The sequence below is a fragment of the Salvelinus namaycush genome, chromosome 24, assembly GCF_016432855.1.
Source record: "Salvelinus namaycush isolate Seneca chromosome 24, SaNama_1.0, whole genome shotgun sequence".
NCBI classification, from domain to species: domain Eukaryota; kingdom Metazoa; phylum Chordata; class Actinopteri; order Salmoniformes; family Salmonidae; genus Salvelinus; species Salvelinus namaycush.
Genome location: NC_052330.1, coordinates 19,392,311 through 19,402,466, shown reverse-complemented (window position 1 = coordinate 19,402,466; position 10,156 = coordinate 19,392,311). Strand labels below are relative to the sequence as shown.

The 10,156-nt window shown below is 45.4% G+C and overlaps 1 protein-coding gene across 1 annotated transcript; it reads left to right on the top strand.

Moving 5' to 3' along the window:
- The first annotated feature begins 889 nt into the window (after positions 1 to 889).
- Positions 890 to 2,741, top strand: tmem18 (transmembrane protein 18). The gene is made up of 5 exons (XM_038962749.1): positions 890 to 1,042; positions 1,414 to 1,531; positions 1,682 to 1,736; positions 1,849 to 1,942; positions 2,045 to 2,741. The coding sequence occupies exons 1-5, from the start codon at positions 950 to 952 to the stop codon at positions 2,141 to 2,143; spliced, it is 459 nt and encodes a 152-aa protein (XP_038818677.1). The 5' UTR covers positions 890 to 949; the 3' UTR covers positions 2,144 to 2,741.
- Positions 2,742 to 10,156: the final 7,415 nt, after the last annotated feature.

Below are 10,156 nucleotides of genomic sequence, written 5' to 3'. Positions count from 1 at the left end.
CAGAGTAGTTATTTGCTCTGATTCATGTGCAGTGTTAATGAGTGTCCAGTCTTTTAGCTAACATAGCAGACAAGACCTGCTTTATGAGGTGCTACAAACTCATGGCAGGATTAGACAGATGGGTGTACAGATAAGAGGGGTCTCAGCCCATGTGGGGGTAGAGGGGAACGAGGCAGTTGATGTACTGGCTAAACAAGCACTTAGAATTGGGGATGTTGATGTTGTAGTTTCAATGAGCAAGGCAGAGGCAAAAAGGCCGATATGGACAGTGATGGTGCAGAGACGGCAGGAGCAGTGGAATAGACATACTAAGGGCAGGCATTTATTTCAAGTACAGAGGAAAGTCGGGGAGGGGAGGACGGCAGGAAGGGACAGAAGAGAGGAAGCAATTTTTACAAGATTAAGGGTGGGACACAGCCAGTTGAATAGGACCTTAAATGTCAAAGGAAAGCATCCAACAGGAAAGTGTGATTATTGCCGGGAAACAAAACCCGTGGAGCATGTATTGCTACGGTGTGGGCAGTATCAGAGGGAAAGAGAGAGGCTGAGATCTAGTATGAGGGAGAAGGGGATACAGGAAATTAGTTTAAAGAGTATATCGAGTAAAACTTCATTAGATGTAGTCTCAAATGTTTTGTCATCTTTTTAAGAGCAATGGGCTGACAGGTAGGATTTAGTTTCTCCCTGTCTCTGGTCCAAACTCCAGTACAGTAGGTGGCGGTAATGCACCATGACGTTGGATGCCAACCACCGATAAACCCCACCGAAGAAGACCACACACTCCAGTACAGTAGGTAGCGGCATTCAACTTTAACGTTTGTTTGCGGACCGCCACTATATCATAGAAGAAGAAGAAACGGTGACGTCAAGTTTCAGCGACGGAGGGGGCGTTTCTTCCGCATTCGTTTCTTGTGTTTACACAGTAGTTGTGAACGTGTATTTTGTCAAGATGACTGATCAGAAAGCACAAAATATAAGCTCTATTCCAATCGATGCATTTAGCAATATGCGAATCACATCAATATGGACATTTCTGATGTCTGTAAGTTTGGTTTGTCTTTCTTATTCCTCTGAACGTTCTCTTTGATGCTAGCTTGCCTTAGGAAAGATGAGTTAGCCTAGCTAGCTTAGCTTGAGAGCTAGCTATCTTTGTTGGTTTCTCTGCTAGTCAAAATAGAGAAATATCTTACAAGATAAAATAGATTAAGTTAAAAAGATAGGTCTGACCAGTTATCTGGTTGTTGTGAATTTAGAGTGCTAGCTAGCTACTATTACAGATGTTGCTTATGAGTTAGCTTGCTGCTTATCTAGAAGCTAGTATCAATGCCAACCCACTGTCCTCTAACACGATGCTGTTGGTTGTTTGGAAATGTAGATAGCTAGCTAAATCACTGTTTCATTTCATGTCTGCAGATACAGTGGTCTGAGCCATGGCTTATTGGACTTCTGGGGTTCCATGCTGTCTGTCTCCTCGCAACTCTCCTGACACATAGATTCTACAGAGTGCAAATATGCCAGTTCCTGGTTATGGGTAAGTGGATGTGTGTTTCAACTACTAGCATTGTATAACATATTGTTGGTTATATGTAATGTGATCTGTATCTTTGAAAAGCACTACACATTTTATACACAAACATTTATTCATGACATCCAGTAATTACTGTTTCCCCTCTCTCCACAGTATGTATGGTGTACAGCGCTGAATATCTGAATGAGGTGGCAGCCATGAACTGGAGGTAAAGATCTAATTGAGCTGCAGTATATGGTATACTGGGAGAAAATATGTTGACTGTTTTTTGTGTAATTTAGTTAGTGTGGTGAGGAACAACTTATTTTGTAATTTCACAGGTCATTTTCCAAGTTCCAGTACTTTGACTCAAATGGGATGTTCATATCTTTGGTCTACTCCATTCCCCTTCTGCTCAACACAATCATCATTGTTGTAAGTTTTAAAGGTCATTCTCAACCATTAAATCCCAAGTGAAAGAGAGCTGATCCTAGGCCTGTGTTTACAGATCTGTGCATGTGTGTGTGTGTGTCTCAGGCGTTGTGGGTGTACAGGACGTTCTCCACCATGATAGAGCTGAAGACCCTGCAACTGAAGAGAAAGGCCCGTAGAGAGCAGAACAAGAAGACTGACTAATCACTCTCCTCTGGGACCTCCATTGAGATCAGTGGGGTGCTGATGTTGGGAATCACTTCAACTGGATCCATGTTAGTGCCACATCAGCATCAGATTGCAAACGTCTGCATCACAACATGGTTGGTTCCAGTGCTTCGACTGCCTAAACTTTTTGAAAGGTAGATCTGTACTGTGTTTGTATTAACTACAGTATGAGAAGAGTGGAGGGGGTGATCACTATTGTCTTCCATCTTTTCAATGGGTAAATCTCACACCTGCGTTGCTTATATACTTGCCCAAGTTGACTTCCCTCTGCAAATCAGAACAGACTGGATGGCTGAAGAAGTATGGTTGTGGGAAAGTTGCCTTTTTTCATTAAGTGAATATCGTTTGATGGAATACAGTGTACATATAAAACTTTTATTAAGGGGACCAAATATGTTATCAAACATTTATAAAAAAGAAATCTTCATATTATGTGATGAGAAGGTGGCCTACTTGTTTTGCACAACAGTGTAATGCTCATGGCAAATATTGTCGTTATTTTGCATGTAGTGATAATGTTTATGGAAAATAAAATGTTGTATTGAGGCATAAATGCAATTTTTTTGAACCCCTTATTTAATGTGAATTCATGGAACCATGTGAATCCACTCCTGCACTTATTCTGTTCTCTACCAGTCCACAATAGGGCGATAGTGACCCAATGACTACACGCTCTGTGCTCCAACACCCTCTGCGGGGTTCGTAAAACAACCGGATAAATCTGGTTTTCATGGGAAATGAATAATGAGGACTTTAACAAGGCGACACTCAATCTTAACTCCTCCTCCATATTTACTGGATTGGTTCAACAGTGCAGAAGAGAACCTCCCCAGACACTTTTTTCCCTCCCCGGCGGGACCAGAAACGCCACTACATTAGGTTAGTGCTCCATAAGGAGAGACATCAAGGATCAATAGCAAAGGAGCCTTTAAAGATGATTAACAGTGTAGATGATGCTACAATGAATACATAATTTATTTCACCAGGTAAAAGCAGATAAAATACCAAGGGTATTATCATGTTGATCTTTGGCAGATACTAAGAAAACCTAAGTTATATTTACAAAAGGGCCGACCCTTTAAAAGAGGTCCAATAACTCACACCCCATTTTTCACTCTTTATCTCAGAGAGAGGAGGGACATCTGATTCCAGCTGCGAGTTATTTATTCACATTCTTTATTTTCCCAGATGCGTCCGACGTGTATTGGAATGCGGTTCCTTTCATGATCGGCCAGGGTTGATAGCTACGGACATGATCATGTTCTCGGTTACAATCATGTTCTGAAATTCATCTGAGGAGTTAAAGAGGAGGAGGGGCTTAGCAGGGCATTCATTGTCTCTGGTCTGTGGGGTTGTTGCATGCTGAGGCCTGATGTTTTCCCCCTTCAGGATAGCTATGCAGTGATTCCCCTGCCAAAAGAAGGGCTTTAGAAGTCCTCCTATGGCGAGGATAGACAGGTGCTTGCTCATCCACACTGGTTTACATGCATGCACAAGACCTAATCTTCTGAATATGTTCTGGGATATAAACTAATGTGGGAATATGTAAAATTAAAGAAATTACCAAAGAGGATTCAGATACAGGGAGGATTGCATGGAAATATTAAAAGAGACTATGGAAACCATATGTGGTAACTTATCCACTTCTGAAATCTAAGCACAATATAGATTTGAAAAAGCTAACTGGTGATTAAGCTCTCGTCCAGTTGTATTCTGTGCTTGTGAGCTCGCCTATTTTCTGACAAAGTGCCGTCAGGGTTTGCGGTGTTGTGGCCTGCAGATGCCCAAAACCTCATGTTGTTTGGATCCGTGAATGATTCACCACCCATCTCTCTCACCTTGTAGGCCTTGTCAGGGAATTCCTGTTTGATTCCATTCCCAGATTCCGGCCTGGCCATTGCAGTGCCGAGGAAACTGTTAGAAACGTTCCCAACCTTAGTCCATGTTGTGAATCGGATTTCAGACAAGCATCTGCAAAACATCCTCACAAACCCTTGGCACAGGTCCCTGGCAAACCCAGTTGAAAGAACAAGGAGCGGGCAGTTACTGCGAGCTTTTAAAAGAAGATCCCCCTCAACCCCTGAAAACTTCACCCTGTTGCAGTGCCGATTATTATTACATAGATGCCTACACGCTTTGACTGTATGGAAGTTGCCACTAAGTGAGCTGGAATCAGAGTAGATCTTGCAGATGTTTTTGATTGCACCCCCATCTGTGCTGAATGACAAACCAAATAAACACCAAACATTGAATATATATACCTGGGAGATAAACAAATGCTCTAATTCTGTGTTGCTTACAACTTAAATCATCTGATCAACTGAGGTGAACAGTAAGCAATGACATCCCAATATGACTATTAGTTGATCTCTCTTGGAATCTCTTTCTGTGCGCTGTGCTCTTTCTCAAGTGCTTCCCTGACTGTGAGGTATAATGAGGTCATAAGATTAGACTTTGCTATACCAGTATATAATTAACCTGGCCAGGTTGGAGAGGAGAAAGGTGGCCAGTACTACATGCAGGTAGCCTAGCGGTTAGAGTGTTGGGGCATAACCCGAAAGGTAGCTGGTTCAAATACCTGAGGGGACAAAGTAAAAAAATCTGCTGATGTTCCCTTGAGCAAGGCACTTAACCCTCTTTTTTTTAATTTTTATTCAAGATGGTTTATTGGCATGAAAATCATTGTGTCAATATTGCCAAAGCAACAATGCATACAATATACATTGTAATAAAATTATAAACAATAACAAATAATAATATAAAATGGTAGTAAATAATAATACAAAATTAAATACAAAAATAACAACATAGTAGAAATGTAATAAATAAAAAAATCTAAACATAAAAATAATACAAATAAATCATTTGCTCCAGGGCTGATCATGTAAAACAACACATTTTACTGCACCTATCCGGTGTATGTGACAATAATCATCTTATTATTATTACATAGATGCCAATATGCTTTAAATGTATGGGAGTTGCCACTAAGTGAGCTGGAAACGGAGTGGACAATCAGAGTAAACTGAGTTTACTGTAAGTGTCCTTCCCTCATTATTGTGTTGTAACTGATCTTTTTAATTTGAGTGAGTGGAGTTTTTTTGTGTTTTCACATCCACCACCAAGTGACCACACGGCTCTGATGGCATACCTTCCTCCCCCTTTATGGTATGTGACACGCTTTTCCCATCATCCTCTCTGACGTGGGCATCCTTCTTCCCAGTCACGTGACCCAAGTGTCCAGGATTCCCGTCACAGCTTCCTGCTCTGATGACAGAGCAGGGTAGCTTGTCCTCACTCACGAAACCGGATATGGCAGCACACAGTCCACACAGAATACACACACACATGCACGCACACACAAATAAATAGAGGTTTGCACTTACCATGCACATTTACTGAAAATGCAGAGAGCCATGCACCACACACACTAACACACACTTACTGTCACGTTCCTGACCTATTTCTGTTAGTTTGTTATATGTGTTAGTTGGTCAGGACGTGAGTTTGGGTGGGCATTCTATGTTTTCTGTTTCTGTGTTGGTTTATTGGGTTGCCTGGTATGGCTCTTAATTAGAGGCAGGTGTTTGGCGTTCCTCTAATTAAGAGTCATATTTAGGTAGGCGTTTTCACAGTGTTCGTTGTGGGTGGTTGTCTCCTGTGTCTGTGTATATGTTTGCACCATACGGGACTGTTTGCGGTTTGTTTGTTTTATGTAGTCTGTTCCTGTTCATTGCGTTCTTCACGTTATATGTAAGTTCGTCGTTCAGGTCTGTCTGCATCGTTTATTTGTTTTGTTTGTTTATACAAGTTTAGTTTGTTTTTCCGTCGTGTTCAATAAATATGTCATTTCACTACGCTGCGCCTTGGTTCCCTCAATACTCCTCCTTTTCGGTTGAAGAGGAGGAGGACCACCGTTACACTTACATGCAGAGAGCCACACACACCAACAAATTCACATACACACGCAGCCTCTTTTCCTCTCTCTTGCTCACACCCACAATGCACATGCAAACTCAAACACACCAGAAGCTACTCTACTGAGAAATGGAAGCACCTGTGCTAAAATGCTTCATAGAAAGTATCACTACACCAAAGCCACTCGCCTGATACTACCAGCATGTATTGGCGAGAGAGAGAGGATACAGGGGCTGATCCTTCTGGTTACAGAGCATTGTTGTTTCTGATCAGCGTTGTCTGATGTACAGGGCCTTCAGAAAGTATTCATACCCCTTGCCCAATTCCACATTTTGTTGTGTTACAGCCTGAATTCAAAATTTATTAAATATATTTTTTTCTCTCACCCATCTGCACACAATACCCCAAAATGATGAAGTGAAAACCTGTTTTTATAAATTGTAGCTAATTTATAGAGAATTTAATACAGAAATATCTAATTTACATAAGTATTCAAACCCCTGAGTCAATACTAGAGGCACCTTTGGCAGTGATTACACCTGTGAGTCTTTCTGTGTAAGTCTCTAAGAGCTTTCCACACCTGGATTGTGCAACATTTTCCCATATTTTTTTTCAAAATTCTTCAAGCTCTATCAAATTGGTTGTTGATCATTGCTGGAAAACCATTTCTAGGTCTTGCCATAGATGTTCAAGTAGATTTAAGTTAAATCTGTAACTCGGCCATTCAGGAACATTCACTGTTTTCTTGGTAACCAACTCCAGCATAGATTTTTCCTTGTGTTTTAAGTTATTGTTGTGCTGAAAGGTGAATTCATCTCCCAGTGTCTGGTGGAAAGCAGACTAAATCAGGTTTCCCTGGTTTTGCCTGTGCTTCTCCCCATTCCGTTTATTTTTATCCTGAAAAACTCCCCAGTCCTTAACGATTGTAAGCATACCCATAACATGATGTAGCCACAACTATGCTTGAATATACAGTATGGAGATGGTAGTCAGTAATGTGTTGTATTGGATTTGTCCAAGCATAACACCTTGTATTCAGTACAAAAAGTCAAATCTTTTGCAGTATTATTTTAAAATCTTGTTGCAAACAGGATACATTTTTTGGAATAGTTTTATTCTGTACAGGCTTCCTTCTTTTCACTCTGTCAATTAAGTTAGTATTGTGGAGTAACTACAATGTTGTTGTCACGATCGTTATGAGACGAATGAGTGGACCAAGGCGCAGCGTGGAAAAAAGACATCTTCTTTTAATGAAGAAAAACAAACACTTACTAAACGAACGTGAAGCTAAAACGAACTAAGTGCACACATGCAACATAGAACATAGACAATTACCCACAATCACCTAAAGCCTATGGCTGCCTTAAATATGGCTCCCAATCAGAGACAACAATAAACAGCTGTCTCTGATTGAGAACCAAACCAGGCAACCATAGACTTTCCTAAACCTCTCTACTGAACACAACCCCATACACTATACAAAACCCCCTAAACAATACACACACCCTAAACTAGACAAAACACACAAACATCCCATGTCACACCCTGACCTAACTAAACTAATAAAGAAAATCAATATAACAGAGGCCAGGGTGTGACAGTACCCCCCCCCCCCCCAAAGGTGCGGACTCCGGCCGCAAAACCTGACACAGAAGGGGAGGGTCCGGGTGGGCATTCCTATGGCGGCGGCTCGGGTGCGGGACGTGGACCCCCCTCCACCATAGTCACTACCCGCTTTGGTGGCGCCTCTGGAACGGCGAGTCCCGGACTGAATACCATCCCAGAGGGCGCCACTGGACGGAGGGGCAGCTCCGGACTGAGGGGCAGCTCCGGACTGAGGGGCAGCTCCGGACTGAGGGGCAGCTCCGGACTGAGGGTCAGATGGCTCTGGCGGATCCTGGCTGAATGACGGCTCTGGCGGATCCTGGCTGACTGGCGGCTCTGGCGGATCCTGGCTGAATGACGGCTCTGGCGGATCCTGGCTGACTGGCGGCTCTGGCGGATCCTGGCTGGCTGGCGGCTCTGGCGGATCCTGGCTGGCTGACGGCTCTGGCGGATCCTGGCTGGCTGACGGCTCTGGCGGATCCTGGCTGGCTGACGGCTCTGGCGGATCCTGGCTGGCTGACGGCTCTGGCGCATCCTGGCTGGCTGGCGGCTCTGGCACATCCTGGCTGGCTGGCGGCTCTGGCGGATCCTGGCTGGCTGGCGGCTCTGGCGGATCCTGGCTGGCTGGCGGCTCTGGCGGATCCTGGCTGGCTGGCGGCTCTGGCGGATCCTGGCTGACTGACGGCTCTGGCGGATCCTGGCTGACTGACGGCTCTGGCGGATCCTGGCTGGCTGGCGGCTCTGGCGGATCCTGGCTGGCTGGCGGCTCTGGCGGATCCTGGCTGGCTGGCGGCTCTGACGGCTCGGGACAGACGGGCGGCTCTGACGGCTCGGGACAGACGGGCGGCTCTGACGGCTCGGGACAGACGGGCGGCTCTGACAGCTCTGGGCAGACGGACAGTGCAGGCGGCACTGGGCAGACGGCAGACTCTGGCCGGCTGAGGCGCACAGTAGGCCTGGTGCGTGGTACCGGAACTGGAGGTACCGGGCTGAGGACACGCACCTCAAGGCTAGTGCGGGGAGCAGCAACAGGACGCACAGGACTCTGGAGACGCACAGGAGGCTTGGTGCGTGGTGCCGGAACTGGTGGTACCGCGCTGGAGACACGCACCATAGGGCGAGTGCGTGGAGGAGGAACAGGGCTCTGGAGACACACTGGAAGCCTGGTGCGTGGTGTTGGCACTGGTGGTACTGGGCTGGGGCGGGGAGGTGGCGCCGGATATACCGGACCATGCAGGCGTACTGGCTCCCTTGAGCACTGAGCCTGCCCAACCTTACCTGGTTGTATGCTCCCCGTCGCCCGACCAATGCGGGGAGGTGGAATAACCCGCACTGGGCTGTGTAGGCGAACCGGGGACACCATGCGTAAGGCTGGTGCCATGTATGCCGGCCCGAGGAGACGCACTGGAGACCAGACGCGTTGAGCCGGCTTCATGGCACCTGGCTCAATACTCAATCTAGCCCTGCCAGTGCGGGGAGGTGGAATAACCCGCACCGGGCTATGCACACGTACAGGAGACACCATGCGCTCTACTGCATAACACGGTGTCTGCCCGTACTCTCGCACTCCACGGTAAGCATAGGGAGTTGGCGCAGGTCTCCTACCTGACTTCGCCACACTCCCTTGTAGCCCCCCCCCCCCCAAGAAATTTTTGGGTTTTACTCACGGGCTTCCAGCCTTGCTTCCGTGCTGCCTCCTCATATCGCCTCCTCTCGGCTTTAGCTGCCTCCAGCTCTTCACGAGGGAGGCGATATTCTCCCGGTTGTGCCCAAGGTCCCTTACAATCCAGTATCTCCTCCCAAGTCCAAGAATCCTGTGTATATAGCTCCTGCTGCTGCTTGACACGCTGCTTGGTCCTTTTTTGGTGGGTAATTCTGTCACGATCGTTATGAGACGAATGAGTGGACCAAGGCGCAGCGTGGAAAAAAGACATCTTCTTTTAATGAAGAAAAACAAACACTTACTAAACGAACAAACACAAACGATTGTGAAGCTAAAACGAACTAAGTGCACACATGCAACATAGAACATAGACAATTACCCACAATCACCTAAAGCCTATGGCTGCCTTAAATATGGCTCCCAATCAGAGACAACAATAAACAGCTGTCTCTGATTGAGAACCAAACCAGGCAACCATAGACTTTCCTAAACCTCTCTACTGAACACAACCCCATACACTATACAAAACCCCCTAAACAATACACACACCCTAAACTAGACAAAACACACAAACATCCCATGTCACACCCTGACCTAACTAAACTAATAAAGAAAATCAATATAACAGAGGCCAGGGTGTGACAGTTGTTGATCCATCCTCAGTTTTCTCCTATCACAACCATTAAACTCTGTAACTGTTTTAAAGTCCTCATGGTGAAATCCCTGGGCAGTTTCCTTCCTCTCCGGCAACTAAGTTACTAAGGACGCCTGTATATTTGTAGTGACTTGGTGTATTGATACAC

What these genes read in the sequence shown, in the direction of transcription:
- tmem18 (XM_038962749.1), top strand. Translation starts at nt 950, where the DNA reads ATGACTGATCAGAAAGCACAAAATATAAGCTCTATTCCAATCGATGCA. An exon ending in GTGGCAGCCATGAACTGGAG is followed by an intron (nt 1,737 to 1,848) that starts GTAAAGATCTAA and finishes GTAATTTCACAG; the next exon opens with GTCATTTTCCAAGTTCCAGT. An exon ending in TCAACACAATCATCATTGTT is followed by an intron (nt 1,943 to 2,044) that starts GTAAGTTTTAAA and finishes TGTGTGTCTCAG; the next exon opens with GCGTTGTGGGTGTACAGGAC.